General features: G+C 39.2%; 2 protein-coding genes across 2 annotated transcripts in view; one reads left to right on the top strand and one right to left on the bottom strand.

The window, feature by feature from the left end:
• Positions 1-4,413: 4,413 nt before the first annotated feature.
• On the top strand, positions 4,414-8,599 carry mad2l1 (MAD2 mitotic arrest deficient-like 1 (yeast)). The gene is made up of 5 exons (XM_085351137.1): positions 4,414-4,477; positions 4,949-5,095; positions 6,796-6,916; positions 8,190-8,293; positions 8,367-8,599. The coding sequence occupies exons 1-5, from the start codon at positions 4,414-4,416 to the stop codon at positions 8,537-8,539; spliced, it is 609 nt and encodes a 202-aa protein (XP_085207263.1). The 3' UTR covers positions 8,540-8,599.
• Positions 8,600-11,996: 3,397 nt separating this feature from the next.
• The window catches only part of pde5ab (phosphodiesterase 5A, cGMP-specific, b), a 72,749-nt gene continuing 62,896 nt past the window's right edge, over positions 11,997-21,849 (bottom strand). The window contains exons 17-22 of the mRNA XM_085351136.1: positions 18,792-18,892; positions 18,018-18,095; positions 17,569-17,632; positions 13,157-13,231; positions 12,231-12,314; positions 11,997-12,116 (exon numbers count right to left, since the gene is read on the bottom strand). Of these exons, the coding sequence (XP_085207262.1) occupies positions 11,997-12,116; positions 12,231-12,314; positions 13,157-13,231; positions 17,569-17,632; positions 18,018-18,095; positions 18,792-18,892 (522 nt within the window). The remainder of the gene's footprint in view (positions 12,117-12,230; positions 12,315-13,156; positions 13,232-17,568; positions 17,633-18,017; positions 18,096-18,791; positions 18,893-21,849) is intronic.

Here is a 21,849-nt window from a genome sequence, read left to right as displayed (position 1 = left end):
CTTTTAAACTGTGAAGAATATTTACTTTATTCCCACCTCGTGCTGCCTCATTTGCTATACAAATACAGCTAGAAGCACACCTGGATTGTCACACTGACAAACCTGCCACTGACTTCCTATTGTGGACTTTGTGGGCATGTAACAGTGTCCTCACACCTCACACATTTGGTGTCTCTCTCTGTCATGCACAAATGTACTTTGAGCAGTACTTGAAAAGTGCTCTTGCACAACATAGTGAGGTTCATGATTTTATGGATTTTGTGGCTTATTGTCCTCTCACATGGCTTATAGATTTGTTAATTAGTTAGTACAGCGATATTCACTGAGTTGGCTCTTGTTGAGGACATATTAAATCCCTGCCATGAGTGTTGTGATTTAGAGGTTTTCACACAAGTAGCCTCTGCTGGGGTTAATCTATTTTCTTTAACCAGGCAAGTCACTGAGGACAAATTGTTATTTATAACAACGTTTAGCTCTCTCACCAAGAAAAGAGTAAATAAGTGTTTTTCCTAGAATTTCCAGTGCATTTAAAGGAACAGCTACAAGGCTTTTGCTCTGCAAGTATTAATGCTCGATGTCACAAACATTAGGCTTGACATGAGCCTAAGTTGGCTCTAAAGTTTTGGACCCTAAATTCACAACCCAACAACAAGACAGACTGTTGTCAGCAAGTTTATTTACACAATATTCTGAGGTGTAATTAGAAAACTTTAATCATGCTTCTTGCTGTTTTCTAGAGACTGCACTGGGTTCCTCAGATAACTTGGAGCACCGGAGGAAGGACAGGCAGGTGCGACTGGCAGGTAACTTCCCTTAGTTCCCTTTTCATTAAATACAGACCATCTTGTCAATCCTGGGATAAGTTTTTCTCTTAGATGAGTTGCTCAACATGTAAATCAAGGGTATGAAGACAAAGAAAGAAGATTTTAGTGCAGGAATAGCAATCGAGCAATCTCTGAGAGCTAGTGTAGCCTGATTACCATGATGATTGATGCAAATCTGATGGTCACTGATCACCAGATGGTCCACAAGCATGATGAGCAAGAAGCGTGAACAGGGAAGGCTCCAGCACTGGGTGAAGCTCGGAGCAAGAGCCACCCATAGTCAGCTGCAGGGGGGAAAGCTGAAAGCCCACAGAAGAAATCCAGGCAAACCCTAAACCATGACAAGGTTCCCAAACCCAATAAAGACTCCAAGGTAAAAATGCCCCTCCATGGGTGAAAATGTAGCTCTGACCAGAATAACACCTGATGAAAACCAAAAGTGAAATGTGGCAGCTTCTTTCTTATCTCTATCTCTGTCAACAAAAATCCCATCAGGTGTCTTGGGATGCACAGAAGAACTAATTATTTTTTAAATAAACCAGCTCCTCATTTGTGTATTTAGTTCTGCAGACAAGCCATTGAACAAATGTTGATCATCTCAAGACAACAGAGAAGTTCTTATGTAGTGCTTTTCTACTCAAAGGTGCAAAGTGCTTTACACAGCTTACTTGAAAACATCACAGAGCAACTTGTAGTTCAGTATCTTGCACTTTAGCATGCAGACTGGAACAGCAAGAGATTGAACCCCTAACCACCTGCTTAGTAGATTTCTTGCTCGATCTGCTGAACCACAGCAACCCCGAGTTGTTCTCTAAACTGGAGGCTGTGGTGTTCACAGAAGTCTCTTCCCTGGCGATGGAAGTGTAACCTCACGTTGGTGACAAATCTTTTTTGCTTTGCGAGTTTTCAAATCACAGCTGCTCATTTAATAGTTTCTTCAAGCAACAAGTAATTAAGCCTAAAAGATTATTTGCCTTTTAAGCAGCTCATTATCATTTGCTCTTAGTTAACCTCTCATTAGAGTGATTTTAAAATTTTTCCTTTAATTGAAGGATTTACTTGCTCAGAGGGAACTTTGCACACCTTGACCTTACTTGCTGCAAACAAAGCTGCCTTTCTCCATTCTTGAAAAGTTAGTCTTTTCAGCCAGCAGCAAATGCTGGTGAAGCAACCATAACTAAATTACTTTCTCAATTATTTATAATGCCTTTCTGGAAGATGGCTGCGAGTAAAACATGCCTCTGCTGGAGTTTTATCATTTTGTTGATATGCGTGCCCGCAGGCTCTGCCGGCAGCCAGTTGTGCCAGAGTGAACCGAGCCGCAGGCCCAGAGGCCGGAGGCCCGAGGGCCCCATTTGCCCCGGAAGAGGCCTGACCGAGCAACAGGCACCAGGCCCTGCCAAGTAGTCACCGGGAGTGAGCTGGTACATACCTGAGCGCCCAGCCCCGGACACCAAGAACCACCAACCCACCGACCACTGAGGGCATCAGTTACCGGCAGGCAGTGTGGTGAGGGGAGATAGGCCTTTCAGGGCCTGGGAGTTCCCAGAGAGGTGGAGTGTAAGACCCGACCTGACATATAAACACAGACAAACAGGCACACACAGACACAAACATGCATTCCCACCCTCATGCACACATATACAAATATACTCAGCACTCACCCAATGTAGGGATAGACATACATGGACAATGTACAAATAATCACACTCCCCAAACAAACTCTATACCCCAGGTCCAGGTACCCTCGTCCCTGGAGGGGGAAACGGCACCTAGACCCAGGAGATGTTACACTTTCCCCCGGGGTGGAAGCAAGCAGACCGCCCCAGGCTCCGCAGCAGCAGGGAGGCCCCGCATCCCAGATCCCAATCAGACGGCCAACACCTCCTCCCAGCCCCCCCGCCCCGATGGCAAGCAGAGAACAGGGGGTGTGTGAAGACCCCAAACCACCCTCCTCTCGCTGATGTGTAGTGTTGCTGCGTGTTGTTCTAAGGTGCATTTAAAACACGGGAGAGCATGGTGCTGCTGCCAGAGAGCAGCAGGTGTTAGCACGGCCCCTCCCGAGAACCCTCAATGTCTACATGGATTTAAAATTGAGGGGTGGGCACCGGCGCCAGAGGTGGGGTTGAATACACAGACCGTCCACTGGACGCCGTTAACGTGCCCACCCCCAAGGGGGGAGGGGGGGGGAATGCCTCCCCTGCACCCTGGGGACACACCTGCACCCCAAGGCCCTACTTTTGTGGGTGGGTGTGTTGGAGCGGGAAGAGGGAGGCAGCCGGGGATGAAGTGCAGCCTTACATGTTTTGTAAGGCTGCACTTCCTCCTCTGAGGTTGACTTACAGGAAAATGAGAACAGATTTCTTTTTAAAATCTTCCGAGGGAGCATGTGTAGCCAGTGTAATGTCTTCAGGGAAATAAAAGGATTCCACCAGACTGAAGTGTTGAGGCAGAGAGAAAGCACAGAGAAGAGGTGATTAAATCATAAATTAAGCTCTTGTTAGCATTGGTAAACCTCGGCTGATGTGTTTGTGCATCTACATGTGACGAATGTTTGCAGAAATCATCTGAAGACTAAAACGCTGCCATGTTTGAGTACTGCAGGGGACACAAAAAAACTGTATAAGAGGTATATATGTGATTGCTGATGTCTTACTTTCACTGCATCTGCAGGAGAGTGCAATTATAGAGAAACATTTGGTTTAGGGTGCTCTGTGTTAATTATCCAACAAAAATAAACACATAAGAGATGATAACTGTATTCCGTTTCCTGGATTAACTAAGCTGAAACCATTAAATAACTAACCAGCAATCTGTGCCAGCGATCTGTGTCAGCTTGTCCCTGCATCCGTGCACTGAAGTTTAGATCAAATAAACTAAGCTGAAATCATTAAATAACTAACCAGCCTGTGCCAGCGATCTGTGTCAGCTGATCCCTGCGACCGTTCACTGAAGTTTTAGAGAAAATAAACTAAGCCGAAACCATTAAATAACTAACCAGCCTGTACCAGCGATCTGTGTCAGCTGATCCCTGCGACCGTGCACTGAAGTTTTAGATCAAATAAACTAAGCTGAAACCATTAAATAACTAACCAGCCTGTACCAGCGATCTGTGTCAGCTGATCCCTGCGACCGTGCACTGAAGTTTTAGATCAAATAAACTAAGCTGAAACCATTAAATAACTAACCAGCAATCTGTGTCAGCTGATCCCTGCGACCGTGCACTAAGTTTTAGATAAAATAAACTAAGCCGAAACCATTAAATAACTAACCAGCCTGTGCCAGCGATCTGTGTCAGCTTGTCCCTGCATCCGTGCACTGAAGTTTTAGATAAAATAAATTAATATACTGTCAATTACAAGGTAGAAAGGTCTTTAATTATTCTACACTGCTCTCTAGTGTAGAAAAATTGTAAGCGTAACCTAAAACGTCATCAAAATCGCGCCGCAATCTCACACGCATGCGCAATAGTGTGGAAGGTGACAAAATTCAAACTGGGTGGCGGGTAGTTGAAGTCGGAAGACCTAGAAGAAGAAAATAAAGAGTACAATATATTTACTGTTGAGAGCTAGACCAAAGCGTTAAGAAAATGACAAGCACGTTGAAGGGAATTACTCTCAAAGGAAGCGCGGAGTTAGTAGCCGAGTTCTTTTGTAAGTATTTCTGTTATTTCGTCTTTTAGTCGCTCGTTTTCGACACGCATGCATGTAACGCTAATATGCTATTGGGCCTACATAGTGCCCGATAACATATTAGCATCAACGCAGCATGTATGCACTCACATGGCAAGCATAGCTCCAGTTGATGAAAAATAAAGTGTTTAAGCCTGATGTGTCCTATAAGCGTCAACTCACAACTTCAAACCGAATAATTTGTAAAGACTGTCTAGTTGTCTGCCCTTCTATTGAGAATCGTGAACGTACACCATACATCGTTTCTATTCTACCGAGCTAATATATTAATTGATTCCCAGTTAGTTTTCTCTCGTGTTATTCGCTTTCTTGTGTAGTTGTTTTTGTAATCTTCTGTGCCTTTCAAGTTTGAATCATATAAGCCTCTAAAGTTTACGAATACTGGAATTCCGGCGTATTTGAAGCCTTTGATTTCCCCATTGTCATTCACAGCTTTCGGCATCAACAGCATCTTGTACCAACGGGGCATCTATCCTCCAGAGACATTCACCAGAGTTACCCACTATGACCTGAGTCTCCTACTAACTACCGACCCCAAGCTGAAGAGCTATCTGACTAACGTGGTGTCTCAACTTAAAGGTATCTCAATAGTGGGCTTCCCCACTCGTGACACAACTAAGGAGAAAGTGGAATAACTGTGGAACTGAGTGAGCTAACCAACTGCGGTCTGAAGGCACTCCAGTTGTAGTTTTGGGCTTCGAGTTCTGTAGCTATATCTACAAGGCTGCTGGCTTACGGCAAGAAATCTTACTCACGGTTATTTTGGTCACTATGGAGATGCTTTTTTTCTTTTTACATATTTACTCTTAGACCTTGAAAAAAATGTGGACATATTGTACTTAAGAAAAAAAACAAAACTTCAGTCTACTTTACTTTAAGTGGATTTCCTTGAACACCAGATAGAAAAGAAAAAACGTAATTGGTGAGAACTGAGCTCACAGCTTGGTGGGGAGTGACTTTGGATTTTTATGGAGAAGGCAAAGTAAAGGCAAAATCCGTAGTGAAGTACAAAATAAGATGATGTTTGTGAACAATGAATGATTTTGTCAATTTATTTTGCTAATTCGGTGATCGTCTTTACTCAATAAATAGTAACTTGTTAGTTGCGATTGCTGAGTAGGGCCACGTGGTGGTGCATTTCCCCCTCCCCTTTTTGTTGCGTTGAATTAGATCAGAGTCAGAATCGGAAAGACTTTATTTATCCCCAAGGGGCAATTAACGTACAGCAGAGCAGCATGATGTTGAAGATGAACGCAGATGCCTATGAGACTCGTGCCTGAGATTTTAATTGGTATGACCTGGCATCTTATGATCAATGTTAAGTAACATACAAAGCAGCACACGTGAGTTTCCATTCCCATGTTACACAAATTTGTGTTAAGCTACTCTTAGGCTCTTGTCAGGTGAACTACAAGCTATTTCTGGTTAAAAACGCTAGATTTTTAATTTTTGATTTACCAATTTTTGATTTTGCCATAAATACTTATGTATGTGAATGAGGAAGGAGATCGGTGCACCCTTTTCTGTCCAAGGTGATGCCATTGTAATATTTTTTTTTTTTTTTTTTTCCTAAATCCAATGCCCGCAACTGTTGATGGCTGCCTCCTCAGGTTTCTTCCTGTTAAAAAGAAGTTGTTTTTTTTTTATTCCCATCAATGCCTAGTGCTTGCTGTTCTGGGATCCTCTGATTGTTTTTCTTTTTAGGCCTGTGGGGTCTTTACTTTAAAGTATAAAGTCTCTTGAAGCAACTGTTGTGATTTTTAGTGCAATGTAAATAAAACTAAATGGAGTAAATATCTCTGGATTGTCAGTTCAAGTTTAATGTAATTCGTACCAGAATATTCATATTTTTGGGTGCATATGTCAAATCACTCAAGCTCTCAATTGTGTAAGGCTAAGAGTAGTGAAATTACAGAATACAAATCAATCATCATTTTTCTCACAGAAATTGTGATCTCTTGGATACTATATAATAATGGATTGGATTTATATAGCGCTTTTCAAGGCACCCAAAGCACTTTACAATACCACTATTCATTCACTCTCACATTCACACACTGGTGGAGGCAGCTACGGTTGTAGCCACAGCTGCCCTGGGGCAGACTGACAGAAGCGAGGCTGCCATATCGTTGATATCCAAGAGATCAATATTTTGTATCCACAACTATTGTGGATACAAAATTCTGTGCATGTTTGTATTATGTTTTTAGGGTGTTTAACTACCTCTCACTTTGCATAACAAACTTTAATAAGTGTTGTTTGCTCTTTTGGTGTTGCAGAGTGGCTGTTTGAGTGCACTGTGCAAAAGCTGGTGTTGGTGATCACGTGTCTGGAAACCAACGAGGTGCTCGAGAGATGGCAGTTTGACATTGAGTGTGACAAGTCGGCTAAAGAGAGCAGGTCAGGACCTCTATTACCTTGTTTGTTTGTTTTGTTTTAAAGGCTCCATGCTAATGGTCATTAATTTGCTGTCTTCTAATTCCAACACCTGGCATGTTGCACTTGTACTTCCCCCACCGTCAGTTTGAGTGGAGTGATATATTATATAAATTGTTTTGAGCTTCAGGTAGCTTCAGGACAATCATCAGAGCCGAACAGGTGATGGAGAAACAGGTTCACCTTTTAGGTGACATGAATGAGTTGAAGGGAAGTTATAAGGGAAGGAAGAAATACACAGATGCATCTGTAGATTCGAGACAGAATTCACAATGTGTTTTTGGGACTTTCAGGTGTTTGGACCAATGTTTTATTTTCTGATCAAACCAGAAAGCTTTAATGAGCAGCTAGACTTGTCTCACATTAACTGGCTGAGTTAATGCCAGTTAATGCAACATCGAAGCAGCTGGAATCCATATGTGTGTGTTCATGGAGCTGCATTTTCACCTGCTGGACATCACTACCTGACAAGTTTAACTGTCTTCAAAACATTACAGAGGCCTTATTGACAGTATTTGGTTCTACATATCTGTGTGAGCAGATTTCCTCTCACATGAAGAGTGTCCTCAGGTAGCCGTCAGGTAGCTGGATGCTCGGAGCCCTGTGTCTCTGAGTGGGAGACCAGAGATCAGAGTGTATTAACAAACATGCCATATTGGCCCAGTTTATTTTTCTTATCATTGTTGCGAGGAGACCATAAATAGCATTTGTATTTTCTGTTGTACAGTTCATTTGCTGTTATGGATGAAAAGTGTCTTTTTATTTTTTTGTTTCAAAATAGCTGAAAGCTATTCGCTGATAGCTGCGAACTATAAAGTGGTTCTATATAGTTGTGTAACTGTTAATATAGAGCGTTATTCAATTTCTTGCTAATACAATCATATGGCACACTGACTTCTGAGGACATTTTAGATGCACTCATCATCAGAAAGGTTGCCTACCCCTGCTCTAAGGCATCTGGACAGATCTGTTTACTTACTTATTGACAGGAGTTGAATGGTGCAGACTTTGGGTTGGTTGGCTGATTTGTCAACACAGATGTGAATTTGTATGTTTGCAGTGGATTAGTTTTTTTGTTTTGGTTTTTTGCAATAAAATGACATGAAATTTGTACTTTAGAAGAGTCTTTACAACAGATTATGTAATTTGGTTAAATGAGCATCTGTCATTACACTCAACTGACTATTGTTTGACTAATAAATAATGCATGTTAACTGAGTTCTCATGTGTCTCCCAGTGCACCCAGAGAGAAGTCCATTAAGACAATTCAGCATGAGATCCGCTCAGTTATCAGACAGATAACAGCCACTGTTACTTTCTTGCCCCTGCTGGAGACGCCATGTGAGTAATGAGACTTTTGACATTTGAGCCTTTGATGTGGTGGTTGGGTAATAATTTCAACTCCTCCCCTCAGGTGCTTTTGACCTCTTGGTTTATACAGACAAGGACCTGGTGGTTCCAGATAAATGGGAAGAATCAGGGCCGCAGACCATTGACCAGCCAGAGGAGGTGCGTTTGCATTCCTTCACCACTTCGATCCACAAGGTGAACAGCATGGTGGCGTACAAGAAGACTGAGTCAGCTTAAACTTCTAAACCACATGAGCTGTTACAGCACCGACCACTGATTCTCATAGAAACCAGTAGATCTAACACTGCCGTGTCTTTGTTCACTGCCTGTGCGTGACTGGACAACGAGGACCTGTTTTCCTTTGTTGAGCTTCACTGTCTTATTTGTCAATATGATAAGGACATGAAGGAAATGTGTTCTTTCTACATTGATGTAAATATTTCTGCCACGTGGCATTTGTCTGTAGAAAACAACTGTCTTTTCTTTAGTCTTTTGCTTTCTTTCATTCTTTCAGTCTGTTTTAGAAGATAGTGGTATATATATGTTGAACTTTTATAAAATGACATAAATAAATGCATTTTGCTTTTTCCCAAAGAAGTGATTCTGTGGTTTTCTTTTGTTCAGGAGGTGCCAAGGTTTTTCATCGTGTTATTTATTTTGGAGCATTATATAAAAGATATCACATGGTTTTTGGAGCCTTGAGACGATGCCGTCTTGGGGTGCATTTCAATAGTATAAGCTGATCTTTTCATCAAGGTCAAGAAAGAGAAGTTAGTTTGGAATGCACTCTTTTAGTAACGTGTTTTAATAACTGGAAAGCACACTGACATCCATTCATTGCTTGTTTAGTACATTTGAGAAATTATAGACAGCACACAGGAGACATAGTAAATAAGTATTATTTAATGGGACATACTATTCACTTCGCTCACAGTGTTGAAAGGTGTCGACAGTTGCAGATGTGTAACACCATCATAGTACCGTATCAGCATATTACATTTTGCAAAAGAAAACCCACAATTCTCTTACCTAAAAAAATCCATCCATCTGTCGTGTAATGCCCTCTCATATACATGCAAAAGAAAAAACTGACAACCAAGCAGTGAGGGTTTTTTTTTTTTTTTTTCTCCAGAGAGCACAGAGGCTAAGCTACAGGCACAAGTAAAATAGTCCTGGAGACTTATTCAATGTACAAATGACAACCACGGACACAAATTAACTTTCTGAGCATGTACATCTACAAAAGTGCTTGAGTTTAAATGAGTCTGTCATGTCCATTAGTAAGCTGTTCATTAAATGCACCTATGTGGCTCCTCAACAGTTTATTGGCTGGACAATTAACTGTTTTACCAGTTCTGCTGATTCAGCAGTTTCATTTACCAAAACATTTCAGAACTTTTTCTTTTCTGCATAAAAAAAAAAGAAGTTCTGAAGGGTAACAGTAGCATCCTTCAAAACTAGATATTAACAAACATTCTAGGTGTAGAGAAAAATGTCATAGTAATGTTGCATTTTCTATTTATTCCTAGTGTGGACATGCTGAAATCACTTTTATTGAGGAGTAATTGTTCCCTCTTGCAGGATCAGCAAAAACTTGCATTTCACAAGGTCCAAAGGTACCAGATTGTTCTTTTAAATGTGTTGGTGATGACACCTCGCCTCTGACTACAGACTGAAAACCTCTGCCTCTAAAGGGTGGACAGCAGTGAACCCAAACACATCAAAACGCTGAAACACTTAATATCTTATCTAATGAAAAAGTTGCTCCTGGATACATTCTGGGTTACACACTGAAATTTTCTGCCAAATTCTGTTGTTTAGTCAGTCTTTGTAGTGCAACAGAAACTGCTCTAAATGTTAAAGAATCCTTTTTGCCCCCTTGTAGCAAATATCTTGTTTGAACAGATTTTTACATTTACCCATCAGAGAATCAGGTTTACAGAAATAGAAATTATACACCGTCACAATGTATCAGAGCTAGATGCCACCCTCGGTGAGTAAATCATACTTTATATTCTGTAGATATTACTCCGTCGTTCAGTTTGTAAAATTGGTATGCATAAACAGCATTACTGGACATGGATAAATAAAAATAAGTGGTTCTGTAAAACTGAATTGTCTACTTTATCGCAACAAGGCAGTGGCAACATCTAGATCCATTTTCCTTTGAAATCACAGATCTAATCTTTGGCTCTTCCTACAGCTGGAAAAATAGAAAATCTAAATTCCAAATAACACAATACAGTACATTTCCAAATGTCATCAGAAGAAGCAGTTGTTCCTAAGAAAGGGCCTAAAAAAAAAGACGGGATTTTTTTTCCACATATGAAAACATTTTCTAGATAATTGTGTGCTTTGACAAAAGAATGACCTTACAATATAGACTCTAATAAATATATAAAACAAAAATAAATATGCAATAGTTAAGACAGTGAATAAAATGTACGAAAGACTCAAACCCACGTCGTGTGTGTGTGTGTGCCGTGAAGACATATAACAAGTCTATAAGATTATTGTGACACTAGTATACTACTAAGTATATAGTAGTTGCATTGTTTTCATCCCACTAGAATGGTGCTAATGGTGCTAAAGCTCCATGAACACTGGAAGCGACATACTGAATACAGACCATTCAAAGTGAATCACATCCCACAACTTCAAGTGATTACAGATGAAATAACCACAGGCAAATTCTTTGAATGTTCAGGCAGAGTAGAAAAGTGCTAAATAAGAATCAGTCCGTTTACCATTTCCTATTTGCTAAGGGAAGTTTTTTTTTTTTTTTTTAACCGAAGCAACTACCAATAGGAATAAAGAATACATATGAACTGGAAGTAAATATGTAGAGCTTCCAGTGTATGCAGCTTAACCATTCAGTGTTCCCTAAAGTTCACTACCTTTCACAGATAGTGTAGGTGAGACCATCAATATGAAAGCCACTCTATGCAAAAATAACAATGTCTATGGTAATAAATATAGCTTAGTGCTGACTTTGTTATTATCTCTGGTGAGTGAGAAAAAATGGTGGTGACAGGATAAAATGACCATGATTTCTTGTTATGGACACATTTCATTCCTTTCTGTTCATGGTAGGGCTTAGCTGTAAAACTAGCATACAACTTTTTAACGAATGTTTGATAGTGGGGGTGGAAAGGTACAACTTTGATGTTATTTCATAGTTTATCTATTTTTATCTGTTGTGAAAAGTACTCACAAGAATTACTGATACTCCGGGAGACAGGAAAAGTGCTGACAAGTCTATGCAGATTACCAACAAGTCAACTCACTGACTTGTAGATGTTTTTACAGTTGTTTTTCTATCTTACTTTATTTTTTAACTTGTACTCATTGGCATGGCTATGCATGATCGTTTGTAATTTTCCTATATCTGAGCAAACGCTTTGCCGGGTGAGTAAACTCCAGATTACAACAAGGAAAAGAAAGACAAGCTGTGAAACCTGACTGCGGCACCTCAACCGTAATAGATTAAGTCTTAAAGTATTAAGACTGCTCAAGGCAGGTGACCTCTTCTATTATCAGACCATAGCTAGTGTTTTATTTCATGATAGGAAAATTACTTTTCTACCTCACTGTCAGTCCACACAATACGCTATTAGATAATTTTAATGAGACTAGGTTGAAAATGTAGAACTCTGGAAATCTGAGTTGGATGAAAACCAAACTGGTGTTTGGATCACACCAAGCCGTTGACAAGCCCCTTCTCACACTCCTCGGCTAAACACTTCCACTGCTGCCGGTTTTTCTGACATCCTTCCAACAACGGGGAGCAATACTCCGATAAGCCAGCCAAGGTCTGTGACAGTGATAAAGACAATTCAGCATGGGAAATCAGAGGCAGAACTGAATGCAGGAAGAATTGCTATTCATCAGCTACACTGGTCAGCAAAAATAGCAAGGGCTGAATTACCTCATACAACTGAATGCAAATGGCATCAATGAAGGACACCTGCATGCTTGGTATCTTATCCCTTTTCTCACGATTCATCAGGTCCTGTGAAAGGATTGAAAAAATGAGATGTAAACTTTATATAAGTTAACTGTTTATCCCCAAAACAGACAAATCTATGAGAAAATGTGTATATATATATATATATATATATATATATATATATATATATATATATATATATATATATATATATGTATATATATGTGTGTACACATACATACATATATATATTGCTATATATAGCTATCTCTCACTCTCTCTATATCTATATATAGATAGATATAGAGAGAATATATATAGAGCGAGGGAGAGAGAGATTACCACAAAATATGACAATTAGTTAAATTTATAATGTGTGTCCAACATCATTTTACAAACAAAATAACTGAGACAAGATAAGACACAGGTATTTATAGTCATGTAAAAAAGAAATTTGTCACATAAATGCACCGTCTGTGAAGAATGAGTACCCTCCCACTGCTTCAATAGGAATTAAAAAGGTAATTAAAAGAGTGAGTAGAGGCCAGGTGCTGCTTATCAAATGCAATTGATTAACTAATCATGACTGTAAATGCAAATGTTTGTTTAAATAGTGTCAAATAACAATAACAGTGATCCCTGGGCACTTCATACTGTAGGACAAAGATCTTCCAATACAGACTGCATAAAGTCCTAAGAAAACATTCTTTTCACATGGCTGTAACATCAGCACAGTTCTTGAAAATGTGTTGTGATACTTCATGATTTGAAAGGGAATATATTTAAATGCAGTAGGATGAAATACCAGAGGATTCAGAACAGATTCCCGGGCACTCGATGGCAAATGTTGCACTGTTGAGAAGGATTTATCCAATATCATTCAAATGAACCCTGAAATTACTTACAATTGGTTCAATGTTCAGCTCTTGCCTCTCCTTATCCCCCTGCTCGAAAAACTCAGTGGCCACCAGCTCTGCTATCTGCATCAGAAACCAAATGCAGAAACATTGAAACATTTTATGAGCTTTTAGTTCTTAAAAGGCAAATTTTATAACACTAAATGTAAAACCAAAGATAGAAGCAAAGTAAGCTTTTACGATGGGGTGGCTGTAGCTCAGGAGTTAGAGCAGGGCATCTACTAATTGGAACGTTGGTGATTGGATCCCTAGCTGCTCTAGTCTGTGAGCCAAAGTATCCTTAGGCAAAATAGCGAATGCAAAGCTGCTCTCTGATATGTTCATTGGAGTGTAAATGTGTATGAATTAAATAGAAAGTAAAGAAAAAGTGCTTGTGTGAAGGGATGAATGACCGTTTTTGAATACTGTATTTATATAGCGCTTATATATATATATATATATATATATATATATATATATATATATATATATATATATATATATATATATATATATATATATATATATATACAGGTCTATAAGAATCAATCCATTTATAATTTGCTCTGAAAGCATCAATTTTAAATCCTCATTTATTGTTGGACAGAAGACTAAGTTGGGTGAATTGTATACTATGCAAGTCATAGTGTCATTGCAACCTTGGAAACTTTGTGGCATATTGTGGCAGTTTGAGTAATAAGAAAGAGGTCTCCTACATGGAAATAACAAAATGCTTATACTGCTGCTGGAGGCAGCATCGTTAGAACATTAATCTTGAGGAAATGACTGGGAATGACCCAGACAGACTGACAGCCTGTGTGACAGCTGGAGGGAAGAAGGAAAATGAAACAAGTGAATAGCAAGAGCTCTCCCAAAAGCGCCACACAAAGTTAGTGTTCTCAAGTTTTTAACAAAGAGATAAAGAAGATCAATCAACATCACTCTGTGTGAACGTGTTGCTGAAGCCGTCTTCAGCTCTTGATTGAGTCGGTGGTGCTGCAAGGAACGTAAGTACTATGATGCAGTTGTTAATTGTTGAGACTAAGAAGCTTTGCCTTTACTTCCTCCATGATCTATGAAAATATTTTAGCAGTGCTTATGGAGGTTACTTTCACAAACTCATATCATTTCTTTAACCCTTTCATGCATGAATCACGACAACCTCAATCAGGATTATACTTTATTGTTAAAGTATTTTTGTTTAGGCATGAAAAAAAGATTTTAGAAATACATATTTTTAAACAGGTACTTTTTAAATAGTTTTTTACTTGTCCACTTAGGTGAACAACATCACTTTTGGAGTGTGTGGCAGAGTATGGAGTGACACATCAGTGTCCAATGTAGTGGTTTATGTGCAAATATACCATCAACACTGACACTTATTTAAGGTCTTCAAAATCAAAAGTGGAAACCAACCAGAATGTATTTCTTAAGTAAAAAACATGGCATGATATTAAAGAATGCTATATTTGTAAATCGTGGTGACTTTACTGCATTTTTTAAATACAACTTTTTCGTTATGATATTTTATGTTGTTAAGTCTCAGTGATAACCTTAAATGATTATAATGACTTTACCTGACTGAAAAAAGTATGACTGGAAGTTTCAGATTTAGAGCTAGTCTAAAAAACAAAAACAATATGGCAGATCAGCCTAAATGCTAGGAAAACACCATTAGAATCAGTCCAGAATCCAAAACCATTGGGTGACGTCACAGTGAATATGTTAATCTTTATATAAAGTCTATGGATGGAGGCTGTGAAAGTAAAACAGACCAGGGAAGGAGGGGTATGGGTTTAGCGCAATCTGTTAATGAGGAGCAGGTGATTTGCCAGAGTGTGTGTAAGCCAGGGAACGTATGTACTTGTTTGCTGCCCTGAATGTTTTTTTTTAGAGTTGTCATCTGAGGACAGGGCCCAGCTGTTTTTATTAACAAGCTCTCATTTATCAGCACTCTCATACACACACACAGAATGTTTATCTGTATAACAATTCCTCTGGGCCTGAGTTTCCTAACAAGACACAGACTAATGAAGGTCACTGGGGGACAGCAGGGATACTACAGCATTGAATATAGTGCACGCTCACGTGCGTGTGTGTGTGTAGTAGGTCAGTGATTAAGAAAAAAAGAGAAAACAAGGAGGAGCTCTGAAAGGTAATTAGAGTAAGAAATTGTAGGATCAGATATGAATAACAAAGAATACATTTTAAGGCACGTTGCACCTCAGGTCACAGTCAGCAGGGCTCTATTCCAGGAAGCTTGTTATATAATATAATATAATATAATATAATATAATATAATATAATATAATATAATATAATATAATATAATATTTTTTTTTTTATGGTGTCTGCTGTTATCATTTACCCAACTTGAATTTTCATAAGATGAAGCTGGAATTCTGTTTCTTTATGTTTGATTTGTTAAATGTAATGATTCAATTGAGACAAAATGCAGGTGACAGAAACTGAAGATAAAACCTGAAGATCCACCCTCAAATCAGCTTTTATGAGTCTGATTATTTTCTTGTTCCAATAATTAATCAGTAAAAATGTAAGAAATGTGTTCCTTCCATCCTTTGACAGAATTGTACTTACTGAATGAAAGTGCTCCATGAGATTTAGAGAAAAACTCTGCTTTAATGTTGCCCAGTTTAACCATTTATACTGATATAAAGCTTTCAGCTTCCAGGCCTGGATTTCTACATTTAAGATAAAACTTGAAACTTTTCTTTTTGATAAAGCTCATAGTTAAGTATGGATCAGGTGACCCTGAATCCTCAGTTAGTTACACTTCAATAGGTCTAGGCTGCTGGGAGTTTCTCGTGATGTACTTCCTGTTTCTTCTTTACTCACCTTTTTAGATTTCATTTCATTTAATCATTAGTTATTATTACAGTTTTTACCGAATGCCTAAACACTAACTGTGAATCCTGTAGCACAATCTCTAAAACTATTCAGACTTATAGCAAAACCACTCACTGAGTTTGCAAAACTAAAAGCACAAAAACTGCTTTGCACTCAGTTTGCAATTTTGTAACACACACTTTGCAAGACTGTAGGCACAATTCACTGCACAACACTCAATTTCCAAATTTCCAACACACTCCTAGCAAAAGTATACACATGTATGGCTATCATTAACACTAATTTGCCAACTGTCTGGCACACTTTCACATGTGAAAACTTTCTTAGATAATTCGTTCACTTTGCAATCAGCCTAAGCACTATAATACAGGTAAGCTGTGTGTGCGGAGTACAATGGTGGGAGCAGAAAGAGTGAGAAGTAGAGGAGGCCGAGGAAGAGGACGTGGAGGTGAAGAAGTAGGATGAAGAGGACGACAAGGACAAGGAGGAGCAAGAGGAAGACGAGGAGGGGGCAGAGGAAGCATGTTCACTGCAGACCACGTAACCCATATAGTCATTATGGCGATTGCAAATAATCCTATACTTGGAAATAAACACTTGTGTTTGTTTTGATGTGTTTGACTAAACACCAGTACTTGAAGTTTGGATCCCTCCATGCTTATGGATCTATGACAGAAGTATGAGCTCAAACTGACATAGCCTACCTTGTGCACAGGGAAGGCAAACGCCAGATGTGTTTTGTATTCATACCATCGGTGTGCAGTTGGCGCATTGTGTGCTTAGTAGATGATGGCTTGTGTGCACTGTTTGATACGGAAACACCATTTTTACGAAGGTGTGAAGAGTTAATCTAGCTGTGTTTGCTTTTGCAAGAGAACTACAATGTTTTGATGATTGGGTGACAGGTTTTCTTATTTGTGTGAAGAGTTTTGCAAAATTAGCCAATAGTTACAAAAAATGTGCTTAAGCAATCAGAAAAAACTGTAATCTAATGAATGAATGAATGAATCAGGATGTCACACAGCCAGCTCAGAAGGGGAGGAGTCAGAGACAAAAATTTAGTTCAGACTCTGTTACCCCAGTAACTGACACAGAGTTGAAGTTAACTCTCTTTCCCTGAGTTTCTCTCATCTTCTGCAAAGCAGAAGTGTTAACTGTCTTGATACTAAGGAATTAATTATTTTTGTATCATCAATTTAACTAAGATTTTAAATTACATTAAACAAATTAACTAGCAGTTATAATCTATTTTTAAAATTTGGTTTGTTTGCTTCATTTTGAGTTTTTGATACATTTTTATATTTTTTAAATACATTTTAATATTTTACTCATTGCCATTTTCCCTTTATATGTAAAGTGAGTAGTTTCAGCTGTTTTTTTTTTATATCTCATAGAAACACTATGTAACTATAGAAAACAGAAATGAGGGGATGTGTGTGTATACCACAGTAAAAACATAAATACACAGAAAAGCAGTGTACCAACATACAGACAGGTAAAGGTTGCGGGGTTTTCTGTTTGTTTGTTTGTTTGTTTGTTTGTTTGTTTTTTACCCTTTTTTGTACTGGCCAGGGCTTAGTGATGGCAGAGATGTCACATGCGGTCATCAGCATTGACCTGAAGGGGGTGACAAAGTTACAGACATTAAATTTCCACAGACACACTAGTTTCTCATAGCAGGAGAAACTCTGGACTTGTTACCATGGTATTGCCAGGTTTGAATATAAGGTTTGTATAGCAAAACCTAAAACTTTGGTCTTAACCCATATCTGGCAACCTATAATGCAAAGAATGCCTGCATTGATGGCTAAACCATTTTTCTTGAAGAAATGGTTTCAACACATAACTTTTACAACTATATATCAATAGAAGTGTTAATCATCACGCTGTCATGATGCTTTTTTACTTTTCAGACTTTGCACAGCAGGTGGCCTGTCCCTCACGAACATTTATCTTATGTTGATGTAAATGTTAATGCAGGCATCTGAGACTCTATACTCACCTCAGCAGGTCTCTGTGGTGTTCATCCTCCCAAACAAACTGGTTGTTCTTGGTCAGCTCAAAGAACTCCCCTCGCCTCCTGACAGCACACACCCACATGAACAATGTCACAGCAGGTAATTATCCTCATATATAACCCACTTAGCCCCCAAACCACCCACTGTCTAGACTAAAAGTGGGCTAAGATAAGAGCTGAAGTCACTGAGGTAGTAGGAGGGAGTTAAGAAAAAACATGAATGCATTAAGATGTAGTAAAAAATTGTCACCCCTCTTTTCAGAAGACTGGGTATAACAACCAACACTGTGAAGACTGAAAAACTATAAATTTTCTGTGAAGCCACCCTTAAAATCCCACCAGTTCAAACGTACTTGGCAGGTAAATTGCTTGAGTACTTATACAGTCTGTATTTTATTTTCATTTTAACTTTTAGCTGCTCTGGGGCTGTAGACATACATGAGTTCTAAGCCAATTATATTACAAAGAAAGAAAATACCCCCTTTCCATCCACCCACCCACACCACCACACCCACACACAAATGCACACTCACCAGAAGAAAGACACAACTTTTAAACACTAACTTGTATCTAGACCTACAGAATTACTATAAGGAGTGAGTAGAACTTAAGTGATGAAGGCTTTAACAGTCACAAGGTGAGTGTAATCTCAATTGTACTCAATTTTGCACTGATTAAAAACCTTTAAAATACTGCTTTTCTTCTTCCGTTCTTTTCCTCTCATTCAGTCTCCATTGAGGCTTGATGTTTAGTACTTACTTCATGTACAGGGCGAGGTCGGTGGCCAGAATAGCCCTTTCAATCATCTTCAGAGTGGCCTTGTACTCGTCCAGAGAAAGGCCGCTCAGGATCTGGTTTCCCTGGAGAGAGAGGGACAGAGAGAAAACAGTGTAAGTGCAGGAAAACCTCTGCATGCTATATCATGAGTTATACTCATACTGAGTTGCTGGATGGGAGTTTAATTTTCATGTCCTCGCAGTAAGGTAGCAACAGAGCTAACTGCAGGTTTCACTACTAAGGTTTTACTGTGGCAATTGCAATGATTGCACAAAAACTATAAACAGAGTGTTTATATGCAAATGTTGACACATCATTACATGTCCCTTCAATGCTGAGCACTGTTTAGTGATTACTTGCATTACGGCTTATCACACTACATATGATAAGGTGTCTGTATCCCTCCATCTGTGTTTATGTGTGCAGCAGCAGTGGCCTTAAGTGGTGTTTGTGAAGTTGGGAGTGCATTTAGAGTTTGCTTTGAGGCCATAGAAATCAGAGCAGGGTGTACTTCTCTGCATTTTATTGGACCATTTGAAAGATATGTGGTAGGCTAGCAGCTCAAAAATGACCGGAATAATACGCGTAATAAATAAAATGGGGATATTCAGCAGAAGAGGGCAATGGCATTAAAATAGCTATCCACTATCAAGCAACTGGGTCTACAGTGTAAATCTTTTGTTAAAGGTCAGGGTAGGGTTAGCTGTCTGATTCTGTCTGATTCTCTACGTAATTATTAAAACTAAATGATACTGTGTTCAATGCAATTTTCTGAGAAAAGACTGAAAGTAGTGAAGCTGCAGTTCTACAGCTAATAAATAGTTAGCCGCAGTAATACACAGTCCCATTTGTAATATTCTCAGGCAAGTTAGCACCTGCTGCACATTTGATTTCCAAAAAGATTTTTAAAATATTAAAAAACTGTAGTACTCTGTAGTACTGTGCAGTGATTCTCGCATAATAAACAAAGTTCATTGCAAGAACTTTAAAATGATTTTCCTCCCAACAGGTGCAGCAGTGAAATGGTAAATGTATATGTGTCTGAGCTTCACTGAATTACGCTATGAGCATGGGCAAAAGTTTGTGGAACATCTAGGTATCTCAATAAGGAAAGCTGTTGCTAAGGAGGTTGAACAGGTCTTCCACCAATTAGAAGGTTGGTGGTTTGATCCATGGTCTCCGTGCCTGCCCGGCTGGCCCCACAAGGCTACATGTGCTGTTTTGGTTCTCTCTCTCTCTCTCTCTCTCTCTCCCTCTCTGCCTGGGCTGAGCTCACTGTGGGCTCCCGCCCTTGGCCCACACACCTGACAACAATCACCTGTCATCACCGGGAGCACTATTTGAGGCTGGAACACAGATCCTCTCGTCGCTGGATGATTGTACTACTGACGTTAGTGTTTCTCGCAGCTCCTGTAGACTTGTGCTTAGTAATTTGAGATTCGTGATTAGTTTGTGACTTCCCTTCTCTTCTGCTTCAGACCTTTCTCCCCGGACCTTTGACCTCCCTGCCGTGTGAACATGTGTGAGTGCGGGCAAGAAGACGTGAGCGAGTGTGAGAGAGCTACCCTGTGATTCCCTGGAGTTTTGGATTCCCTTCACTGTATATACTGTGCACTGGTGCTGTAAATAAACTGTTTTTTGGAGACGTCTAACCGCTCTGCGCCTGAATTCCTACAACCAGATTGTGACACTCTGCATGCCAAAGTATTCTTGAGCAAGATAAAGAACCCCATTTAAGATTTTGATTTGGTATCTATGTCTTCATCCCAGTGTCTGACTTAACCCTGAGCGAGGGGAGTTTACACTTTGAGATTTTTCAGGATATGGAGTTTGTTAGGATAATGCTATCTCCTATTGTTCTCTACACATTCAGGGTGAAACAGTCATGTAAAACTGAAATATATATTCAGTTCTCTGATAAGATAAATATACCTCAAGATTCAATAGCCTGTAAAACCACCTATAGCAATAAGTTAAAGATTATGACTTTATCTGTCTGTCACATAGTTGTGGAGGAATTTTCCCCCAGTCTTCTTTACAACATTGCCTCAGTTCATTGAGGTTTGTGGGTATTTGATTACATATATATATATATATAAATACAGGCCATTTACAGGCCATATACAGTAGGTTTCTTAAGGTGTCACCACAGCATTTCAATCAGGTTGAGGTCTCGATTTTGAGCCACTGCAACACCTTAATTCTTTTATTTCTAACCCTTTTGTTGTATATTTGCTGGTGTGCTGGGATCACTGTTCGCTTGCATGCCCGAGTTTTGCCCAATCTTTAGCTGTCAGACAACTAGCGTCATATTTGACTCTAGAATAAAGCTGATTTAATGACTGCAAAGTTCAAATCATTACCCTTCCACCACTGTGCTAGGCAGTTGGTATGACATGTTTATGCTATATTTACCAAATGTGGCACTGTGCATTATTGTCAAACATCTCTACTTTGGGCTTATCGGTACATAACCTACAGGACAACCTAATGTAAAACTCCCAAGAAAGATAACTACGCATTGGATCAACGCAGCCCGAAACTATAGTGATTACACTATTCAGTTGATTCCTTCTGTCTATTTCTGGGTACTTTTTCACAATTTTTAAATTTATCAGTGAGAGAATAACAATCATTGCCTCAATATGAGAATACTAATCATAGCATCAATATAAGGACTCACAAATATCAGCAATTTATTTCAGAAACAAAGAGTGGGCACAAGGGTGGCAAAGGTCCCAGCATCTTATTTGTTTCTATGAGGCAGCACCGCATGTAAAACACTTGATAATTAACACATAATACACCACTCACAACCATAAATGCAATAGCGTCGGCCACTTACATAGCTTACATCGTAGGCTCTACAATGTTTCCTACCAGAAATCTAAATCAGGCCTCACATGAAACACAGATCAAAATTCACAGGACTCACAAGAGTTGACTTTAGTCTTTGGCAGGAAGTCATAAAACCTGGCCAGGGTTTGTAGGTGGAGGGTGGGAAGCCAGTTAGAGATAATATCCTGTTTTTACACTAGGA

This window comes from Diplotaxodon limnothrissa, linkage group LG3 (assembly GCF_057381915.1).
Source record: "Diplotaxodon limnothrissa isolate DT_005_m linkage group LG3, D_limnothrissa_male_GT1.1, whole genome shotgun sequence".
NCBI lineage: Eukaryota > Metazoa > Chordata > Actinopteri > Cichliformes > Cichlidae > Diplotaxodon > Diplotaxodon limnothrissa.
This window is presented reverse-complemented; position numbering and strand designations above follow the sequence as displayed.

What these genes read in the sequence shown, in the direction of transcription:
- mad2l1 (XM_085351137.1), top strand. Translation starts at nt 4,414, where the DNA reads ATGACAAGCACGTTGAAGGGAATTACTCTCAAAGGAAGCGCGGAGTTA. An exon ending in GTTAGTAGCCGAGTTCTTTT is followed by an intron (nt 4,478 to 4,948) that starts GTAAGTATTTCT and finishes TGTCATTCACAG; the next exon opens with CTTTCGGCATCAACAGCATC. An exon ending in GCCCCTGCTGGAGACGCCAT is followed by an intron (nt 8,294 to 8,366) that starts GTGAGTAATGAG and finishes TCCTCCCCTCAG; the next exon opens with GTGCTTTTGACCTCTTGGTT.